Genomic DNA, 22960 nt, shown 5'->3' with positions numbered 1-22960 from the left:
GGAAAGAATTTCGGCCGTTTCACATCACAATGAAAGCATTTCAGAAAACAGAGAGAGAGAGAGAGAGAGAGAGAGAGAGAGAGAGAGAGAGAGAGAGAGAGAGAAGGGGGAAAAAAAGGGTGGTGGATTCTCTAGAGAATCTGAGCCATGCCCTGCTTTCTCTGTAACAGATGCCAGGGATCACGAGAAGAAAAATGGAAAATTATTCCAAAGAATGAATCTATCTCCTATGCAAAGGACCCACGCAGAAAGAAAGAAGAAATTAGCATCGTTCAAGATGGCTTGATTCTCCTGAATTGTTCCTCTTAAGAGCCAAGTCATCTCATTCACAGAAAAAAAAGGAGAAAAAAAAAAGCTTCCTGACAAGGAATAATAATCCTCAAGTTTTCCTATGCTTACAGAGCGGCGCTCTGCTAGATATTCCTTAAACGGACTTTCCTTGAAATGTCCTAGTGTGGAATTCCAGTGCCATTTTATTTTATTTTATTTTATTATTTCTGTCTCCAGAGCTTCTGGATTCTACAAGGGCTCAGGGTTGCGTCGAAGACAAACATCCACAGACACCTATCAACCAAACTCCTCGGCAAACCAATGGCAAAGATACTCGACTACAGTTTGAATCTCCTATAAAAAAAGACCACAGGTCGTAGACCTTATCACAATATGTGTTACAAATCTAGCAGAATTATCGCGGGTAACCAAAACCAAGCGCTGAGCCTGGCTGCCTGTTTTTTTTTTGTGTGTGTGGTTTTGTTTTGTTGTTGTTGTTGTTGTTGTTGTTTTTTCCTGGGAAATGAAGGAAGGAAAGGGTGGGTTATTGTCACAAGGGGGAGAAAAGTATGTTTGGGAACCTCCAAAATAAAAAGCCTCCCTCTTCGCCGACGCCGCTCAAAGGAAGGGGGAAACAGCCTTTGCACCCCTAGTTGTCAAGCAAATCCCAAACACTTTGGACAAAAAAAGAAGTTCACAGCAAGCTCCTCCTTACAGCTTGATTCGGTGGTCCGTGAGCTTAGCCATCTCGGTTTCCTTTGGTTGCCTGGTCACTCCACCGCAAAGCCACAGGTCTCTTCCACGGCGGTCACTAGCTTTTCGTAAAGCTTCTCGTAAGACTCGTAAGGCGGAATGTCAATCCGATTAAAGCTGCAGGAGGTTAGGAAACAAGACCAAACGGGATGCTTTTTTTTTAATTCAACAAACTGCTACTACACAGGTCGTCCTCAACTTACAAGCATTGGTTCTGTGACCTTAAGGGACTTAGGACCATTTTTCACAGTGACGGCCTTGGCGGCATCTTTTATGATCCAGTGATCAAGCTTCAGATGCTTGGCCACTGGTTTCATTTTTCATGACCGTCGCCGTGTCCCGTGTCTGACCAGCAAAGCCAATGGGGGAGGCCAGATTTACTTCGCAAGCGAGTTACTAACTTATCAATTGCAGTGACTCAACGTAATGATTGTGGCGGGAAAGGTCGTAAAATGGAGGCCAAACTCACTTAACCGATGTTTTGCTTCACCACAGAAAGTACAGGCGTAACTGTGGTCGTACGTAGGGGACGACCTGCCCCACCCTCCCTGCTATTGAAAATACACAGGTAGCTAAGCCCCCTCTGCCCACATTCAGAGAGTTCGTCGGTTTAAGTGTCAGGCCGAATAAGGCTAATCTGGACTTGCTCGTTTCTTTTCGCATCATCGCGTTTGACAACTCCCTCCGGCAGAAACAAACCACATTCTCGCAGCCCGGTCTGCTCCCGATTCGCAGCCCACGCCGAGGGACTTACCAAGTATGAGCTTTTGGGAGGTTGTCTGTATTTGCATCTATCAAGTGGATAGTGAACAGCCTGGGTCCTGCCGCGCCTGTAGAACCTTGCAAATAGACATTCTAGTTAAGGCCCTTCAAAAGCGTGGCTCCTTTACCGCCCTGCCCTGACCTCGGCTAAACCCTGATATCAACCAAGCAGAGAACAGGAGCCCAGCACTCCTGCCTTAGGGGTGTGGACACACCTGGCACAGGGTGCTGAGCGCTAGGAAGAGAGCTCCTTCCCAAGGCCGCTCTCTCTTGGCCCGAGATTCTGGAAAGCTGCTGCTTCTCAGAAGAGAGCAGGGCTGTTCAGGCAGAGGCCCGGAAACAACAGGGACCTCAAGGCTTTGACCTCAACAGGGCAGAGATGTTAATGGATAAGGAGGTACTGCGTTAACTAGGTGTAATTCAGGTTTTTTCCTCATCCGCCCCACCTCTTTTGTTGCAGTTGTTGTTGTTGTTTTAAAAAAAAGCACACACACACACACACACACACAGCAGTACAAAGTCCATCTCTGACCTTTTGCACCCAAATGAGTAATCTGAATCTTGACTTGATTCAGTGTTAAGGCAGCTTGATCTATATTGGAATGGAATGGAATGGAATGGAATGGAATGGAATAGAATAGAATGTAGAATTGTAGAGTAGAGTAGAGTAGAGTAGAGTAGAGTAGAGTAGAGTAGAATGTAGAATTGTAGAATAGAATAGAATAGAATAGAATAGAATAGAATAGAATAGAATAGAATAGAATAGAACAGAATAGAATAGAATGGAGAACAGAACAGAACAGAACAGAACAGAACAGAACAGAACAGAACAGAACAGAATAGAATAGAATAGAATAGAATAGAATAGAATAGAATGGGACCTTGGAGGACTTCCAGTCCAGCCCCCCGCTCAAGCAGGAGAACCTATACCGTCTCAGACAGGTGAATGTCCAGTCTCCTCTTAAAAATCTCCAGTGATGGAGCACCCACGATTTCTGGGGGCAAGCTGTTCCACTGTCCTCACTGTCATGTATTTTTTCCAATGGAGGATTGGGTGGGACAGTTAGAAAGAAGACGGAGGGAGGAAGGGAGGGAGGGCCGATTGACTGGCACGGGAAAGCAGATCCCCTCCCCAGCTGCCTCCAGCCCAAGTCTGCTAACTCAGCCCCCCCGATCAGTCACCTTGTAAAGCCTTGAAACCCTGAAGGGGAACCCGCGTGGAGCCCGTGACAAACTGGAGTAGCCGCGCTCTCCTTTCCTCGTCAAAGGCTTCCACCGCTTGCCAGAACCACTTGACGATATTGCTGTCGGCCGTGCAGTGCTTCAGACGTGTGTTGGCTTTCCAGTCGTTCAGATCGATCTTATCTAGGCCACCAATGATGAGCTGGGAATCAGAAAGGCCCTTTTTAAAGCAGCCGGCACCAGGACAACACGGGATGCCGCATTCAGAGTTATCACCCTTGACTGCTCTGCTATTGACAGTTTTTGAACAGACTTTCCACGTCCACAGGGCTAGAGTGGGAAGGGACCTTGGAGGTCTTCTAGTCCAACCCCCTACTCAAGGAGACCATGTACCATTCCAGACAAATGGCTGTCAGGTCTCTTCTTAAAAATCTCCAGTGATGGAGCACCAACAGCTTCTGGAGGCAAGCCGTTCCACTGATTTAATTGTTCTCGCTCTCCTTAGTTCTAGGCTGCTTCTCTCCCATTATGCTTTTTAAAACAATAAGAAAATAGGAGATTTACTACAGGCTTTGCTGTTTAGATTTGTTAAATCGCTGCATGTAGGACAAATGATGTTTAGATAGTAGTCAGCGGAGTCCCCACACAATTTTCAAGCAGCCTGTATACTGCTCTACCTTGGCAACCAAGATCTGTGAACTTCAGCTCCCAGAATGCTCCAGTCAGCGTGTGTGGACTTCAACCCCCAGAATTCCCAGGCCAGAAACGGCTTTCATGGGCTATTCTGACATCTTTGAAACCTATTTTACTCTTAAGCCAGTCATACGCTCTGAAAATAAAAATCTTAGAAAATTGACTCGGCATGAACAAAAGCACAACTGTTAACTTCAGCGTTTTCAAGGTGGAAGCACTGGAATGTCCTAATTCTCTGCCAGGATTTTGATTCCAATTCCAATTCTCTACCAGGATTTTGATTCCGCATACTCCCCCGTTTTCCTTAGCAACTTCAAAAGATCTTAACAGGCAGGTTTCCCACCACCACCACCCCCTATGAGTTTTAGTATGGAAACTGCCCCAAATTTGTCAAATCAAGGCCTCTAAGTTAAGAAATACCCTTCAAAAGTAAGCTTTCTAGGTTTATCTCCTCATCTTGGGACAGAATTCTGTTTAACACATAAATTCAGAACAAGGAAAATACATGTAGGAGCTATTTTCGCTTTTGAACCGCAGCAAGAGCTAGTTTGAAATATACCATGAATACCTCAAGTTCCTTGTGGTCAAAAGGCTTCAGGAGGTGCTGAGGAATAAGTTCATTAAACCCTTTTTGAAGAGCCAGGAATTGGGCTTCAATTCCTCTCATGAACCGCCAGTTTACGTACAGCCTGGGAAACACAAAAATAAATCTCCGAATGACTACAGGATTACTACTGGAATGGTAGTAATGGAATTTTGCAAATGGGTATAAAACCTGTTCCCCCAAATAAGTCACGGGCTGTCTAAAGAAACAAATCAGGGCACCTGACATATTCTTTCTTGTTCTCCTCCGTAACGGAAACATTTCTTCCGTTCGGCTTGAGTTCGTGTTGCAGAATTCTGCCAAAAGCGTTGTGTTCCACACAGAAGGTATGGTCCAGAACTGGAGTGATGTCATTCTCCCTGTCAACAAGAATGCAATGTCTACAAGTCATTTCGGCAAGTGAAGGTGAGGTTTTATTTATTTAATTAATTAGCCAGACCTATTGAAACGTGTAACTTTTGAGAGCAGAATTCTCTGTGGCTGATCTATGCTTTAGTAAGCAGTTGTGCAGCCGTGCGGTTTTTAATATTCCTCCTTGCAGAGGAAAAAAAACTGTAGAGAATACAAAACAAAACAAAAAAAGGTATTTTCTGATCAAATTCTATCCCCGAAGACATTCCTTGGATGCATGTTGGTTGACTTCCAGAAATGCCCAGAAATTTAAAACAGTTTCTCATGCCTGTGTTATGAGTGAGGCTGAAGGATAAATTGAGTAATTACAAGTAAGCCTAAATCAATTCAGAAACACAGTTCAGCTGAACAGGTTTCTAATGAAGTTCAAGGATTACTTTCTCCTATCGGGCAGTTATCCAAAAGCGTCACTGCTCATTGTTTATAAAAAAATATTTTCAGTTTTTTTGGAAGTTCTTAAGTATCTCTACCTTGCCAAAAGCAGCTTTAAAATCTACGTAGGCACCAGTGATTGAGGTCAGGAAATCCTTTTTTTTTTTTTTTCATTCGAGCTGCTGCTCCTGACCCAATCAAAACATTACACATTATGGGACAGAATACTTACAAAATCCAGACCAAGCTCTTATGTAGCTCTGGATCAACCGATTCCAAGTCAGGTAACTGGATGGGTTTGCCCAGCAGCTGTTTGTAGAAAGGGACTGTGAAGCCCCCATTGATGTAATGCCCGTGGAATACCGCCAGCCCCATTATCCGACCGACAAAGTGGAAATAAGACAGATGATCCTGAAAGATATGCCAACCACCAAGAATTTCATTCGCTGCAAGAGATGCCAGTTGCCTTTCGCCAGACTTGAGTTGACGCAATGGAAGTGCCGTTTCATGACTGCAAATCCTGTGGCCGAGAAGCATCAGCATGCACCCTTCCATCTTAGTATATTTATGCTCTTCCATTCGGTACAATTATGAGGGGGTCATTTTTATTTTTATTTTTTACACTGCAGGTAGACCTGAGTTTCTTAACCTCAGCAACGTTCAAGATGGGACTTCAAACTCCCAAGATTCAAATTCTGGGAGTCGAAGTCCACACGTCTTTAAGTGGCTGAGGTTAAAAGAGATGCCGAGACAGATTTTCACTCGTCGCCTGCTTCTAAGAAGCTGGAACCATCTTTGTCTCGCTGAAGATTCACCCAGCGTATTTTTTTTTTAGCCTCCTGCCCCTGGGGCTTGTCAGCTGCAGGTGTTTAGCCAGCAGCAGAGGGATTTCCCTTAAATGCCAGGTTCAAAGAGACTGTAGTTGCTGCCGGAGGGCAAACTCAAGTAAAGCAAACTGAACGGTTAAAGGGAGGCACTCCTTGGGAAGGTAACGTTGCCAGGGATTCCTTTAACCCAGTGTTTCTCAGCCTTGGTGACTTGAAGATCTGTGGATTTCCATCTCCCAGGGCACTGCCGCCTGGGGAATTCTGGCAGTTGAAGTCCACAGATCTTAAAAGTGGGCAAGGCTGATGAGAAACGCTGCTCGAACCCGTTTCTATTCACAGCTTCGCCTCTCTCGAAACCCTTCACAAAGGAAGCCAACCCCCTGACTAGACCCAGTCCTTGACTGGAGTGTTTTCCATTTTTTTGCACTTCTGGAATGCACGCGGTTTCTTGAAGATGTCAAGTAGCAACGTTCTCGCAGAGACGGTGTCCCTTTGGGGAAATCGTAACAGACAAATGAGCGAATGATATTTTTTGTTATCATTAAAATACAGAACGGTATCTTTACTGCTTCAGTTAATGTTTAAAAAGGTAAAGGTAAAGGTTCCCCCCCCCTGCACATGCGTGCTAGTCGTTTCCGAGTCTAGGGGCCGGTGCTCATCTCCATTTCAAAGCCGAAGAGCCAGCGCTTGTCCGAGGACGTCTCTGTGGTCATGTGGCCGGCATGACTAGACGCCAAAGGCGCACGGAACGCTGTTACCTTCCCACCGGAGTGGTCCCTATTTTTCTACTTGCATTTTTATGTGCTTTTGAACTGCTAGGTTGGCAGAAGCTGGGACGAGTAATAGGCGCTCACTCTGCTACGCGGCACTCGGGATTCGACCCGCCAAACTGATCGACAAGCTCAGTGTCCTAACCCACTGAGCCACACCGTCCCTTAGTTAATGCTTACTCCACTCAAAAGCGGCAGCCTAAACATCTTACCTTTTCAAGAAGAGTGTGGTTCAGCTATCCGTGAGCTGTTCACCTGTATCTTGGTTTACCTCCAAGAGCTCCAGGTAGCATACTTGGCGAGCCCTCTTTTAATTTTAACTTAACCAAAGCCCTTGCAAGGTAGGATCATCTAGGACAGCGGCTTGCGTGAAGACCTTTTGCTACAGATGGCCTTGTGCTTGGATCTTTCTAATTCAAGGCCAGGGACTAAACCGCTGTGTTTTACGAGTGCCACCCCCCAATCTTGAAGTGTTTTTTTTATAAATGACTTAAGTTTAGGATCGTAGGAAGTCCAATTCTAACCCACTGTTAGAATAGTAGCTTAATCTAGATACACAGTGAGCTGTTAATATGTGCCTGTGTTTATTTGAAGAGAGAAATTCCGAGGAGCTACACAGGCAGTTATTATTTAGTGGGACGTTTTTCAAACAGGGGTGGGCAACCTATAGCAATCACCAGGTTCTCCCCCTCCAAACATGCCATGCAACTTCTCTATGGTTGCTGTCCATTATGAAAACTCAGAGGGTTGGTGGGGGGGAAATGAGAGGGTGGGGGGGAGGAGAAATGAGAGGAATTGCTTTCCCTTAAAATAGAGCAGCTGAGACGGTTATTGTTAACAAATTCCTTCGGGTTGCTGCAACATCCTCAGACACTTTGGGATGCTTCCTGCGATGCTTTAACCACAAGCTGTAAGTCGTGGCTGAGTCATAGTTTCATGCTGAACTATTCTGGTAGCAAAGGAAGCCCCTCCCCTTCTATGAAAAAAAAATCTCTTTTTTTTCCTTCTTTAGGCAAGTGGAGGTGGGGGACATAACATAAACGCAGCTTGGGGGGATTTGATTAAAACTCAGGAATTTTTTTCCTTCCATCTCCATCTCCACCTCCACCTCCGGGCTATCCTTCTCAGATCTTCCATTCTTCCCCACTGGCAGAGGGAAAGCTAAGCCTTCTCAAATGCTCACTTTCTAAGTCCACTTCCCCAACTCTTTCCAACATGCGCGCAGAGGTCGTCGGCGGGGACCTGTCAAAGTGGAGAGACGTTCCTAGGCGTGGCTCCCTGACCTGGCTCGGCTCTGTGGCGGCGGCCGCCCAAAGCTCAGAGCTGCAAGGCGTTGTGAGCGGCAAGGGGCTGCCCAGAAAAAAAAACCTTTCTGTAATTTCAAAGGAAACAAATCCGTTAGCTAGCGGCTGACAGTTCTGGGGCTGGCGTCAATGGTAATAAGAAGGATAATGCTAGCGAGTCTCAGAGGAAGAAGGCGCAAAAAAAAAAGAGAAAGATATGGATTTGTGGAGGGAGCAGGAATAACAGCCACAAGGCCAAATCTTACCTAGGGGGAGGATGGGACTGGGAGAGCCAGGCGCCATTCAGATCTGAGTCACCAACCCCACCCCTCACCCCCGTTTGGCTCCATCCACATGTTACCCCCGCTGATTGCAAAAGGGCGAGGGCCACCTCGGCCCTTCCCAACATTGCCCACTCCTGCCTTCGTGGAAACACGTTCAGGCTACACAAATTAGTCCATTAGAAGCAAGTTAGTTCTAGGTAAAGCTCTGAGCCCCATTTCGTATCCGCTTACCTTCCAGGGCCTGTGGGGACTCGACTGAAAAATAGAGATTAATCGGTTCGCAGAAGGTAGAGAAAAATCAAACAAAGGAGGGGGGGAAAAAGATTTCAGCTTGACCTCCTCCCGGTACTGGATTGTGTGGAACAATAAAGCAGGAGGCCTTAGCTTGCCCTAAAGCAGCGGCCCGGCCTACCCACTGCAAGACCTCAAGAAAAGAAGGCAGGGGTGCAAATGTTACAGCGGAGCCACCCAAGTCCGTTAATTTGTGCCAAGTTTCGATATCGGCACAGAATTTACAGCTGGAGCCCAGAGGAAACCGTTACGGCACACCGAAAAATGGTCGCGTGACCACAGCAGCAGCCCATCCCAGCAGAAACTGGTAGCACTGAAGCGACCACAATTTCCACAATTTTTAACCCCTTGGGAGTCGTGGGTCCTGGATTTGGGGCCAGTTAGCCCGCCTGAGGTACCTGGGTTCAAAAAATGTTGCCCTGTGAGTGAGGCATCGCCTTGCCCAGGTAAAGGTCACAACAACAGAAATTTTTAGTAATACACAGTTTGAATTAAGCGTTGTACACTACACCACCCAGAAATCACTCTTCCTGAGATGGACAGCCATATATATGAAGTTAGTAAAAATAAAAACGATGAACTCCGGGATATAAGAGAAAATTCTTCGTCAAAAAGCTGTTGACATGGCTGACAGCTTGTTGACGAAAGCTCAGCAATAAAGAAGAATTTTCTCTAATATCCCGGAGTTCATCGTTTTTATTTTTACTAACTTCAAATGTCTACGCCCGGGATTCAAGTTTTTTAATTTATTAAATATATATATATATATATTTCTTGGCTTTTCAAGTACTTACGGGGTTGATGGAGGAATCAGGATTTATTTGCAGCGTGTAAATGTTATCAGTTGAATATTGGAAAAGCCCATAATATGGATTCAGCATTTCGTGGCATAGAAGATACAGCCATTCCCTGCCGGACATAATTTTCAACAAGATTAGAAATGATGGAGGGCGAGAAATGAAAGTTAAAAGTTTATTCCACTTCCAAGAAATTGGATTAGTTTCCAAGTTGGTCTATGACAGTCTTGAGCTCAGCCTCTTTTAAGATCTGTGGAGCAGAGGAATTTTAGGAGTTGAGGCCCGCACTTCTTAAAAGTTGCTGAGGTTGAAAAACACCGGTTTATGAGACAGAATTAGACACTTTTGAAAAAGGCTGACTCCAGCTAGCAAGATTGCCGCTTAAGAAAAGTATTATGAAGCAGATTCCAGTCACAACAGCTTTTCTGGATCCTCCTTGCTCTCTTGAAGGAGGGCATTCAAATAGGAAACAGAATAAGAACAGGCAATAGGAAGTTTGGCTTTTTTTAAAAAAAGAACTGTGAAGATTTTTTTTTTTTACGTGCTTTCGAACTGCTAGGTTGGCAGAAGCTGGGACGAGTAACCGGCGCTCACTCTGTTACGCGGCACTCACCGCGTCCCTTAAGATTTTTTTTTTTGTGGGAAGATGGTACCTGATGAGCTAAACACCTGAGATAACAGGGTAGCATCATTGCCTAACTGGGGATCTTCTGCCTAGCCCACCCCCAAACCAAATGGAGACATCTGGTTAAGGCATGTGAGAGGATTCAGCATCCGTCTAGACAGCATTTAAGTGCAGAGGAGATAAAGAGATGCTGAAACCCAGACGGTGACAAGGGAGAGGTCAAAAGCAGAGAACTCCCAGACTAGAGCACAAAATTAAAGAGCGGTATCCATAGACAAAACAACCAAAAAGGGGAAATTTTTTTTCCCCAGCAGCAATTTAGATGCTGATGGATTCAGTCACCCGAATCCAGGAAATGAGTGCTCAAGATGATGCAAGGGAGCGGATCAGCATTACAAGAGGATGCCAGGAGGATACACAACCATAATCTCTGGTGAGGTAGGTGAATCAAGAGAATCTTTTCCAAAACAAGCTAGAAAGGGTGGCTTGCCTAAGCACGTGAGAGGCAAAGAGGTCTACTGCCCCACCTTTCCACGTTTCAGAATTGGCAGGAGAGAAAGCAGGGTGAAAAAAGGTAGAAACTTTCTTTATGTCTACCCCACTGAACAGATTCAAACGTAATCAGCTTTGGTTTCTTTAAGTGTGATTCTTATTGTGGGGATCCTGGGTGCTCTTTGAGCTGGGTTGTTTTCTTGCAGACGTTTTATTACCCAACTAGGCAACATCATCAGTGCTAAAAGAATGTGGAGGAGGAGGAGGAGGAGGAGAACTGTAGGATCCTTGGTGCTCTCTGAGCCTGCTTCTTTTCTTGTAGACATTTCATTACCCAATTAGGTAGCGTCATCAGTGCTACAAGGGAGTGGAGTTTGTGGAGAGGAGGAGGAGGAGGAGGAGGAGGAGGAGGACGACGACTGTGGGGTCCTTGGTGCTCTCTGAGCTTGGTTGTTTTCTTGCAAACGTTTTATTACCCAACTAGGCAACATCATCAGTGCTAGAAGGGAGTGGGGTTTGTGGAGAGGAGGAGGAGGAGGACGACGACGACGACTGTGGGGTCCTTGGTGCTCTCTGAGCTTGGTTGTTTTCTTGCAAACGTTTTATTACCCAACTAGGCAACATTATCAGTGCTAGAAGAGAGAGGGGTTTGCTTCTGTTTATTTAGGAAGCACCTATATAAGGGGCCACCAAGAACAACTGCAACAAACCAGCAGGAACACTTCCAACACTGACAGGGCAATAGTATATAAATGGAGACACACACACACACACACACACACACACACACACTTTAGGATTCTAGCCCTTACCTTGCCACTCCACCATAATCTAAGCCTTCCTCTCCCCGAAATTTCACCATCAGCCTCTTCTTCAGGTCTTTTGGCCTCATCTTCATTATCTGACGGTAAGATTCCTACGCAAAGAAAGAGAAGCACTTGGGGAAAAAAAAATCCCATTATTTTACCCAAAGCAGCTGAACTTCTGATTGCCAAGTGTCCAGATCTGGACTGTCAGATTGTGGGGATGCCGCCACAGCTGTATTTGCAGAGACAGGCTGTAAGTCGTTTTTTTTTTCAGTGCCTTTGTAATTTAGAACGGTCGCTAAATGAATGGCTGTAAATTGAGGACCACCTGTCTCAGATTCACCAGTTTCCCATCTTTTTTATATGATGTGCCTCTTACTGGCAGGCAGAGGAAGCCCAGACCCCCCATTCCCTCGGTTTCCTGGTTTACACACCTCAAATATTTCCTCCCTCGATACTTCGATGCGGCAGTGGCCAGCCTGGGGCTGCTGGAGGGAGAGTTCGTGTCGGAGGAACTTGAGCTTCTGCACCAGGTCCCGTTCGTATCTCTGAGCGGGCAGCTCCTCGCTGTCTTCCAGCGAGCCCTCGTTGGGGGCTTGCAAAGGCTGGTTGGACTCTTTCAGTTGGCATTGGTGACTTGGGTGGGGAAGGAAAGGGGAGAGAACACATTACTTCCAAAAGCAGAAAAAGAAGCAGGAGGCAACTGGAGCGGGCCTGTTTGTTTATTTGAAGAACGCAGGTGGCCTTCCCTCTCCAACAGGGGTCCCTAAGCCCTGTGGAACTCTGGGAGCTGAAGTCCAGAGGTCTTAAAAGTTGCCAAGGTTGGGGACCCCTGCTCTAAAACTACAAGGGAGTAGCTCACAACAATAAAACCGTGGCCTCCAAGAACCGTAAAACACAAGCCAAACCCAGGACCTCCGTTATGCCTTTGGGATGCCTCATAATCAACTCCAGACATCCATGCTGTAACCAGAGCCTGGGTAAAGAGGCTAATGACGCTCTTTTACCGGTCTACTATAGAGAGCGTCCTCTCGTACTGTATTGTGGTTTGGTATGCTGGTCTGACAGCCGCGGATAGGAAAGCATTACAGAGGGTGGTGAGCACAGCACAAGACATCGTGGGCTGTCCCCTGACACCACTGGATGACCTCGCCAGGGCTCGCTGCCTTGGAAGAGTGAGGAAAATTCTCAGAGACGACTCACACCCTGGACGGCATCTCTTTGCTCTCCTACCATCGGGGTAGGAGATACAGGAGTATAGCCAGCCGTACCAACAGGCTGAAGAACAGCTTTTATCCATGGGCTGTTAGGTCACCTTAGGGGGCAACCTTTCCGGGGAGGGACCTGGAACATGCCTACCCTATCTGATCTGGTACAACAGGGAGATACTCTTGAGCAGATTCACCTCCCCCCCCCGGCCAAATAACTCGGGTCTCCTGCCACATTTAGATGTGAAAACCAGTGTTCACAGGGTGGTATTGGGGACGGGTGTGTGTGTGTGTGATTAATTTCTTGACAGCACCAGTTCGCAAAAGACAACACAGCCAATTTTTCATTTCTTTGAAGCAAGGTGGTGGCGCCTTCCCGTCGGGTTGTTCCTGCAACTCCCCAGCAGGTTACCTGCCTTAGCAATGACACAACCACAGGGATGATCCAAACCTCTAGTAAGGGATGACAATGACATAGTTCACAGGGGAAGCCGCGTCGCCTGTTACAGCAGGCCTCGTGTCCCCAGTCGTACCTTTTAAAAGGCAATTAATTTAGACAGGAATAAGACTGACTTAGGTGGCAGCGTTCAAAAGGGGAGGCAACTTGTCGTCGAAAGCTTTCAACACACCTTCCAGGTTACTTCCGGTTCATCCCGTGCTAAGTGGACTCTTTGTTTTTAGGGCTCCCGTAAAGATATTAAATACCGCCTCACGCAGCCTACTGCTTCACTACCTCCATATTGTGTTCATGGAGTCGTGACCGGACTGATCTTGCCCTGATTCTCAGCCTGAAAGAACAAGCGGCAACTTAAGGGCGACCTACTTCATTATGTGATGCAGTCTTGGGTCTGTGAACTGTGTGGTTCTGTTATTATGGTCTACAAAATATATTCTTCCCGATACTGTACTTCTAACCTCCCAGCCTGGAGGCAGAGGCCCAAGTTCATCGCAATTCACACTGTTAAGGTCTCTGCAGGAAAGGAAAAAAGAAAAAAAAGGAACAAGATTTAACTCAATGACGGCATTATTTTAAATTATTTGAGCATGTCTAACAGGGAAGAGGGGCCGTATAAATCTCCAAATCCTACATTCTCACTTCCTAAAAACATCTAAGTGATCTCAAAAGCGGCCAATATACCTTACCTTGGTATCCTGGGATCGTGCCAGGTGCTAACCCCAGTTTGGGTATGCAAAAAGTAAACTTGTCCCTGTACTGTTGTCCTTTGCTCTAAAGAGACAGAAAAGAAAAGGGGAAAAAAAAGAGGCTAACAGAGAAAAAAATGTCCAAATCCATCACAAAACATTGTGACTAAAGCCAGACCTAGTAAAACTGAGCTAAATCTTAGAAACGGTCGTTTATTTGCTTCCCTTACCTTTGGAGAGTTTGTCATTGGGTACAACAGGTACGAAAAGTCTTGATGAAAAGTAACGCCAAGAAGGCTATTGCACTTTCCTTGCTTTTAAAATTTATTTTTGTTTACCGCTCATTCAGAAACCCGGTGCTCTATTGCAAGGGTCCCCCAGCACCGGGCCGCGCAAAGAAGTGAAGGCCCATCCGCAGGATGCAGGCACCACGTGAAACCACGCCCCCTCCGGTCCACGGAAAAAAACCTCTCTTCCACGGAACGGATCCCTGGTGCCCAACGGATCCCTGGTGCCACTGCTCTATTGGAGCAATATACGGTCTTGTTTGTCATTTGTATTTTATTGGGCAGCTGCTTTAGGAGCTGTAAAAGATTTGCATGGTTCCCACCCAACTTCCACGACAATCCGGTTTTAATGTTGCTTTGCCAACAGGCCATAGGAACAGTCCAGCTGCAAAATCCAGATACATTCGAGAAATACAACACTGACAGTGTTAAAAGTACCATCTAGCCAGCTCCAGGAAAATTAAAAAGCCCTCCCACTTATTCTGCCTCTTAGGACAAAAGCCAATCGCACATCAATAAACATAAATATACTGGAAGTAAAACATAGAGCTAGGGTGTCAAGTGTAAAATCCCATTGAAGAGAAGTCACCAAAATGAAGCAATGCAACTTCTGGGTGCAAAACAGGACTTAGAACTCTCTTCCTCCAACACCCCATCTTTTTATTTTTCTCTTTTTTTCCTCCTTCCTTCCTTCCTTCCTTCCTTCCTTCCTTCCTTCCTTCATTCCTTCCTTCCTTCCTTCTCTTATACGCTACCTGTCTCACTCTGCAGAATGACTCTGAACAGCTTGCAGTGCCATAAAAAAATGCATATCAGATCAATTACAAATGTAGAAAATAATTGAACCATTTGGTCTTGCCTTGGGATTGCCAGGTTAGGGATGGGCAGCAACCCTAATCCAAACTCACCATAGCCTTCAGGCAGATCCGGTGATGGCGACTGATGACCGTGGGGCCTGTTTTGGGGGGTCTGGACATGGCTTCTTACATCAGGACCCCGCAATCGCTGGACCTGGAGGGTCTGATCCTGGCCAGGGCTTTCCACGAACCTACAGTTCCCTCCGCCGGCAGCTCCTGTGCTGTCCGTATACGGGGCCGGCTCCTCCATGTAGCAACTCAGAGGCCTCCCAGGTCCCGAGTCTTCATAAACCGTTCTGAAAGGAGGGAAATTTGTTCAGTGAGCAGATTTTCCACATATCCCCAAGAAAGCCTTGGAGGGATCCTCCTTTGGGGAAGGGGCCCAGCCTTTCCAAGAAGACCAAGAACCAAGAAAAAGTGTCTTGAAGCACAAAAGGCAAATGACTCACAAGGGCAAGATTTGGGCACGGGACGTGTGTGCCAAAGACCACATTTGCATTTATCTCTTAAATGACCAGACTTCCTCCAGTGACTCACTTAATGATGATAACAATGTTGAGGGGAAAGCAATCTTACTTTTCGGCTCCCTTTGACTCCTTTTGACCCAACCGCTAAATTTAGCTTTTATTCTTAAATGGAGAGAATATTTGCAGCTCAGGGAGGAATTGGTGCTGTCTCCAGCGCTTGTCCGAGGACGTCTCCGTGGTCATGTGGCCGGCATGACTAGATGCCAAAGGCGCATGGAATGCTGTTGCCTTCCCACCGTAGTGGTCCCTATTTTCCTACTTGCATTTTTAACGTGCTTTCGAACTGCTAGGTTGGCAGAAGCTGGGACGAGTAACAGGCGCTCACTCTGTTACGCGGCACTCGGGATTCGACCCGCCAAACTGCCGATAATGGCGAATATCTGCAGCTCGAGTCTGGGTTGGTTTCCGAATGTTTCGTTACCAGGCTAGGTAACATCTTCAGTGGAATTCTTCAGCTGACACTGTCACCAACGCTGACATCCCTTACATTCCACAAACCAACCCACAAGCTCAGAGAACCAACCTCCACCCTCAAGATACAGAGTCTACAAAATTATAAGTAAAACATCTGTGGGGATATGGCAGTGGCCTCATAACTGGATAACTGAACAGAATTAGGGGTAATACTGGAAGAACTGCCTATCCAGGTGATCACCTCTGGGGTTGCTTTGCACAAATCTTCTAGGGCAGGGGTAGGCAACCTTGGCTCTTTTATGACTCGTGGACTTCAACTCCCAGAATTCCTAAGCCGGCATGGCTCAGCTTGGAAACCTCTCTTTTCCACTCAGCATGGCTGGCTCAGGAATTCTGGGAGTTGAAATCCACGAGTCATAAAAGAGCCAAGGTTGCCTACCTCTGTTCCAGGGAACCAGAGAGGGCACGTGGTGGGCCATCATGCGCAATATGTTTAACAGCTTGCCTCTCTGCACCATAATCGCAACAAGAGGAATCTTTCCATCCCCACTGATGCAAGGCAGAGGCACTTCTTCCAGTATCACCTCTAACTCTGTTCAATTTCGACCGAGCAAAGCGAGGCAGTTTGGAAATGAAAGGTCTTGCAAGAAGACAACCAAGCAGAGAGAGAGCATCGAGGACACCGCAGTCCTGAGACTGATCAGAAGACGGGATACCTACCCTTCATTCTCCAAGAGCCCCCTGCAGTCTACCACAGACCCTCCTGTGCCTATCCTGTCTCGTGTCTGTAGGCTGACTGGAATGAGAAGAAAGAGGAAGAAAAAATGCAAAAAGTTTCAGTGTACAAATAAAAGACAGCAATTAAAACATAAAAACATCCTGGGGTGTGGTTTGATTTGTCGTGGCAAGCATTTGTACACATTTTTATAGAGTCTCCACATGCAGAGTCCCTTCCTATCGAGGCCAGTCTGAATGCTTTGCTGGGATAATTTGGGTCTTAAGAGGCAGTGCGTTTTCGTATTCAATCTTTATTGACAAAAGGGGGAGGGGAGAAGAATATAGTAAGCCCTCTACTCCTAGTGCATCCTTAAAATTTCAGGAATTAAGACCACTACCAATTAAAAACAAGCAACAAAGCATTCACAGCACTATCATTTAAGACTACAATCTGTATAATACTTTGGCTAAAAAACCCAAAGCCTTCCATATTAACGTGCAATTGCAAAATTCTTTTCCTTCACAAGAGCAAAGAGAGCAAATTTGTCCCACTAGGGGGCAGTCTAAAAAGGAAGACATTTTTTTTTAAACTACCTCAAGTCATACTAATCTTCAATAAAGGTATTCTGCCTGTTATATCCGGAGTTGAACACAATAGCTGTTATTTTATGATCTGTTCAGATATTCCTTCTTACCAACTATCTGGCCTCGGACTGCATCCGTGTCTGTGGGATTTAGTTTGCATAGATCCAAACGCTGGTCTGAAATGAACAATGGGGGAGAAAAATTCACCCAAGAATATATACCATCAGGAATCGGTGTTTAGAACAGACACGCAAAATATTGCCCAAGCCAACCCGGAAAAGATTTGGCGATAAAGATGTGCTTACATCCCGTATCTTTTAGCCTGCTGATGGCGTTGGAAAGAAGTCGGACGCATCCCAGGAAGCCAGCTCCCTGTTTTTTGTGAATTTTCTTATGATTCCAGACACTGATGGTGATTGAATCTGATTTCCCCACGTATCTAGAATAATCAGTTGGAGGAGGAGGTTTAACTGAGGTTTTTTGTTTTTTTCCTCTCTGCTATGGTACAACTTTCCCATTTGTGAACCCATTTGAATAATGCTTTGGTTACACTACGTCTTTATCAAAGAAGAGAAACATGCAACTAATCACTAGATTACTGTAATTTGCACAGCATGTTAAATAGATAATACACAAACATTTGTTAATTGCAGACAACCTTATTATAAACTACAAAGTGCAGAGCTCATTAGACTACGGAACAGCTGCTTTTTTCTTAAAACTGGAGTTACTGCAGCAAGGCTCATATTTGTACTATGACTACATAGGACAAGAGGCATCTTCTGTTGCTCACAGCCAAGGAATTACGCAAGGATTTCTGGAACAGGGATACAGGCTTCCATTTCTGGACTTCGGAAGTCAGACAAGATGCAATGTTTTCAAGTGAGGGTCTTTCAAAAGTACATTCGGTCACTTGGGCACACTTAAAATAAGTGTCTTGGAGTCTAGCCAATATCTCAACTCACAAGCCCCCAAATTTAGTCTTGCAAATTATTACACAAGAACATTCTCTAACAAAACAGACTAACAAAACATCCCTGGGGAGTGGGCATTGCCTCAATGTTACTTTGGATCAGCACTGCTAATATACAGCATTTTAGCCAACCGGTTGCGTAAGAGAGGAGACAGAGAAGGAATTGTTATTTTATGGGCTATTTTGGAACGGCTTTCTTGAGTTTATGCGGTAGCCTACTAGCATTCAACTGTGTTATTTCTCTTTTGCTTTGGTTCCTAGGTACAGATCAAGGTTGTCAATACTTCATGTAAATAAAGAGGTAAGGAACGAGGACTCTGTCTTGGAACCCACCTCAGTGAGATGGGCGGCATAAAAATGTTAATACGTAACAAAAAAAATGCATGGGAGAAAAATAAATAAAACCTCACGCTGAACAGGTAACTTACAAATCATAATGCTGGTTCCATTTGGGATCTAAGGTGTTCTTCACAGTGTCAGTGGAATGACACTGACCAGACCCATCCACCACAATTTTTGCAAAGGGATCAGGAAGCCCTGCAAAGAACAAAAACCAATGAAACTTGCAGATGACTGCCAAACCACAATGTTCAACTGCTCTCTTGTCATTGTGAGAAGACAGTTGTTGGGAATACAGAGGATTTTCTCTCTCTGGTGAAGTTTCTCTTACTCTAGAAGAGGTAAAGCATGGAGTGTGAACCAAATGCGGCTACTCAGACTTCTTTTGGGGGGCCTCCTGGCTGAAGGCCTCTATTTCCAGGCCTTAAACCCCCTCCTCGCCCAAGACGCCACGCCAAGGGCAACGTTGGATCCAGTCAACTTTTGCTGTGCTATACGAGTCCCCGATGGCCCTTGATTTTAAAAGCTGCATGCGCCTCTGGAAGAGAACACGAATTTCCCGTGAAGCTCAGTCTAACTAATTCCACGATGTGCTATTTTTAAAGTCCCCTGACATTCTGAAAAAGGCAACTAAGCCTTTTCCGGATTTCTAATGTACAGTATGATCTTCCACGTGTCACACCAGGCCTGTCCGTGAAAAGAACCTGCAACGGTGATTCCCCCGTTAATTCACTGTGACTTGATCTGCCATCTCACAAGAGGAGATATTTGCCATGCCTTACAGCGCCTCAGCCAATTTAGAAGGGAGAGAGTGAGCATGAGCAGAAATGTGTTGGCTGGCAGCCGCCACACTCAAGATCTGCTTTACGCAGCATCTCGCTGCAAAAAGATCATGCTCGCTGCTTCGTGGTCTGGTGAATATAAATTTCAGATAGTTATGCTTCCGACTCTCGAAAAACTTTCCTTAAATGCCCTCAACAGAAACATGGAAGAATTGAATTAACATCAGTAGAACAGTTTCAATATGCACAAAGGATAGGATGGGGAAGTATGAAAAAGTATACATAGAGATTTTCCAGTTACTTACTGAAGAAATCTTTCTTTGCAAGATTCTTGGCACAAAGCACTGCGAGAAAAAGAAAAAGGTTAGCAGATTCCACTCATATTTCAGCATAAACAGCTCAAGCTGGGAAAAGGTTTCTCTTACACAACGCAGGGCATAATTTATAAAAAGCTCAGAAGCTAATACAACTGGACTAATAAATAGCAGCGTTACATTCGGTTATTTTCATGAATTGCACAGCATATATTTTCCCAGACCTGGGCTTTTGCCTTCTAATTCAGTTATATGGAGAAATTGTGGAAAGTTCGTTCGTTGTACTAGGAACTCTTTTTAAAATTGGCCATTTTAAGAATTCAGAAAAGGCTTGGCTTAGGTGATCAAATTAAAACCCTGTTGAGTTTCAAACATTTCCCAGCCAGTTTTGTGGTTTCTTACTAGCGTTTTTAAAAAGTTATTCCTCCAGCAAAAGGACTTGACACTTAGGTATTATCACAGAGGTGCTGTTCTTAAAACAGATGTTTTTGATCACTAAAAGAAAAATAACACTGCAATAGAGAGCAGAAGAGGCAGACTGAAAATGCAACCAGCGGCCTTTAAACAAAAACATTATGAAATGCTGAACTTATGAGACTCACTGAAAAGTCTTCATGTGGAACAATTCTTGGGACTTAATTTCTTTTATTCACAATCCTATTGTAAGTAAGGCTGCAGAAGTAACCATGTTGCATACCTCAAACTTCAACTTCTGACCTGATTCTCTATAAAAGTACCTTTCCTTGTGGCCAATGGGTGTATCAATAGCCTTTTGATACACACACCATTTGCTGATACAAGCGCTCAGTATACAGGTAGTCCCTGACTTACAACAGTTCATTTAATGACCGTTCAAAGTTACGACGACACTAAAGAAAGCGACTTATGACTTATGAATTGTTCCACATGAAGACTTTTCAGGCTTTTCACACGAACGTTGCAGCATCCCCAGGGTCATGTGATCAAAATTCAGAGGCTTGGTAACTGGCTCATATTTATGACGGCTACACTGTCCTAGGGCCGTGTGATTGGCTTTTGTATGGGATGGGATGGGATGGGATGGGATGGGAAAAGAGAAGAGAAGAGAAGAGAAGAGAAGAGAAGAGAAGAGAAGAGAAGAGAAGAGAAGAGAAGAGATCAACAAGAAATCCAGATTCCCTTAACAACCATGTTACTAACTTAACAAATGCAACGATCCCCTTAGCAACTGGGGCAAGAAAATAGAGTAGAATTCTTTATTGGCCACGTGTGGTTGGACACGCAAGGAATTTGTTTCTGGTGCGTAAGCTCTCAGTGTACATACAAGTAATAGTGGTAATCACGAACATATGAAAGTCGTAAAATGGGATGAAATTCACTTAATGTTTCCCTTAGCAACATAAATCTTGGCCTCAATTGTGGTCCTGCGGGTCAGTTACCTGTACTACCATGCCCTGACTTTTGCAATGTACTTTTAAAGAGTTTCTTGCTAGAATTTAATGATCAAGAGCTCCGATTTCTAGCACGCGCTCAGGATAGGAAGCTCAGAGGGCTGTACTTGTGCATGCATGAGCAAGCACATCAATAGAAACATAAAGAACACTTTGAAAGCTAAGAGCAAAGGTTTGTTTAATCAGAAAATCCATCCTAGTACTGCTCTGTCAAATGCACCCACTAGCTGCCAACATCTGGCCTTTAGAAGTGAACCCTGAACACGAAGGCTTCATTTACACAACAAAGTCAATACTAAGGGCCAAAACAAGCCATCCTCTCCTGGTGAGAGGAGTGTGACAACAGGGTTTAAGCTCCATCTGAACTTCCTCCGTTTTTAAACGTTCGTTCCTTGAAATCTGTCGTGACACGAAGAAAGGAAAAGAATGGTTAAATAATTAAAACTACGCCAGGTGTTTGAAGGAGAGTTTTAGGCAAAAGAATGTGTAGCTGAAAGGAATGGTGTCTCCTTCCTGCTTCAAGTCAGGTTTCCTTAAATTCCACTTTATTTTTTTCTTCCACTGAGCCTACTTTTGCTAACAGGGTTTAGTTGGGATGACAAAATGGATTTGACCGGCTAAGACTCTGGGCCGAAGCCAACACAGTGAAATGTAACAGAAATTAAAAAGTTTTGCATTTAGATAGCCAGGAAAAAAAAACCCAGGCACAAGAGATGTTTGGCTTGGCAGTGGTGCATATGAGAGAAGGATAGAGATGTCGAGCTAGTTGCAAAGTGAACAACAGCCAGCAGTGCGATGCCAGTACAAAATAAGTTCAAGCCATCTTAAGCTGCTTTAAGAGAGTTAGCTCCATTCTGTAATGCAGAGTTAGGCTACGACTGGAGAGCTGGGTCCAGCTCGGGATGAAACATTGTTAAGAAAAAGACAGAACGCGTGAGATCCCTTGTAGATGGATGGGGAGGATAACAAAAGATTTAGAATTGAAATGTTACGAAAAACAGTTGGAAGTGCTGGCTATATTTAGCCTGGAGAAGAGAAGATTACGGGGCTGAGATGATCCATTCACCTTCGCCGGAGGCATTTGGCATTTAGTGAGGATCGCTCCTTAGTGATGCTGCCTTCCCGATATTCCCGTCAAAGGTTGGGCGGGATGAAATCCGAGGCCACTTTCAATTCTACGCTTCTCTGGCCGCTGATAGGCCACAGAAAGCGAAATCATAAATTGGGCAACGATTATCCCAAGATTTTCAATTACATGTGATCAGGCTAGAACTTTAAACAGTAGGATCTGCTGCCGCCATACAGGTAGTCCTCGACTTACAACCACAATGGAGCCCAGAATTTATGTCGCTAAGGGAGAAATATTGTTAAGTGACCTTCACCCCACTTTTCTTGCTGTAGTTGTTAAGGGAATCGATGCAGTTTGTTAAGTTAGCGACACGGTTGTAGAGCGAATCTGGTTTCCCCCATGGACTTTGCTTGTCAGGAGGTCGCCAAAGGGGGTCACATGACCCTGGGACACGGTGACCGTCATAAATATGAGGCAGTTGTCAAGCTTGTGAATTTTGATCACATGACAATAGGGATGCTGTAACAGTTGTAAGTGTGAAAAACAATTGTGTCATTTTTTTAGTGCCATTGTAACTTTGAACGGTCACGAAACAACCTGTCGTAAGTCGAGGACTGCATCTAGTTTAGCCTCTCAAGTGGCCATAAAAAAGAAGAAAAACACAGTACTGTATCCTAGTTACTAGATCACATGAAAATAGTCCAGAGCTGGATTTTTTTTCATCTCTAAAGAATCTGCAATCTCACTTTCCGCCCCCCTTTTCATTCGGTTATTACAGAAATAACACATCTTTGTCAGGCACACCTAAACACAGGAACATTAATTTGACTGCTTCATGAGATCTGATTGTGGTTCAGTCAAAACAGAACTGTTATTTCTTTTATTCATATCTTATCAACCTCAAGCCAAGAATGAACCAACAGATACTTCATTTCCTCAAGATAGAATTATCGAGTTTGATTCCTTACAAAAGGAATCACGGAGTGCCCTCAACATAACCCATACTTCAATTTCCAGAATTCCCAATCAACGTGGATTTTACCTTTACGTTTTGCAAATTGTGAGAACTCCACGGGGAAAGGGCTCTCGACAA

At 45.0% G+C, this 22960-nt stretch overlaps 1 protein-coding gene across 2 annotated transcripts in view; it reads right to left on the bottom strand.

The window, feature by feature from the left end:
- Positions 1-906: 906 nt before the first annotated feature.
- Positions 907-22960, bottom strand: part of SMURF1 (SMAD specific E3 ubiquitin protein ligase 1) — a 37480-nt gene continuing 15426 nt past the window's right edge. The window contains exons 2-18 of one of the 2 annotated variants that reach the window (XM_083373075.1): positions 19360-19398; positions 18362-18470; positions 17266-17399; positions 17071-17136; positions 16379-16454; positions 14769-15013; positions 13574-13658; positions 13254-13400; positions 11657-11858; positions 11229-11332; positions 9297-9411; positions 5280-5458; positions 4486-4623; positions 4229-4349; positions 2968-3169; positions 1778-1862; positions 907-1140 (exon numbers count right to left, since the gene is read on the bottom strand). In XM_083373075.1, coding sequence (XP_083229201.1) covers positions 1041-1140; positions 1778-1862; positions 2968-3169; positions 4229-4349; positions 4486-4623; positions 5280-5458; positions 9297-9411; positions 11229-11332; positions 11657-11858; positions 13254-13400; positions 13574-13658; positions 14769-15013; positions 16379-16454; positions 17071-17136; positions 17266-17399; positions 18362-18470; positions 19360-19398 — 2147 coding nt within the window. In that variant the 3' untranslated portion in view covers positions 907-1040. The remainder of the gene's footprint in view (positions 1141-1777; positions 1863-2967; positions 3170-4228; positions 4350-4485; positions 4624-5279; positions 5459-9296; positions 9412-11228; positions 11333-11656; positions 11859-13253; positions 13401-13573; positions 13659-14768; positions 15014-16378; positions 16455-17070; positions 17137-17265; positions 17400-18361; positions 18471-19359; positions 19399-22960) is intronic. The other variant, XM_083373076.1, reaches the window with a different exon arrangement.

This window comes from Vipera ursinii (genome assembly GCF_947247035.1).
Source record: "Vipera ursinii genome assembly, chromosome: 13".
Lineage (NCBI taxonomy): Eukaryota > Metazoa > Chordata > Lepidosauria > Squamata > Viperidae > Vipera > Vipera ursinii.
This window is presented reverse-complemented; position numbering and strand designations above follow the sequence as displayed.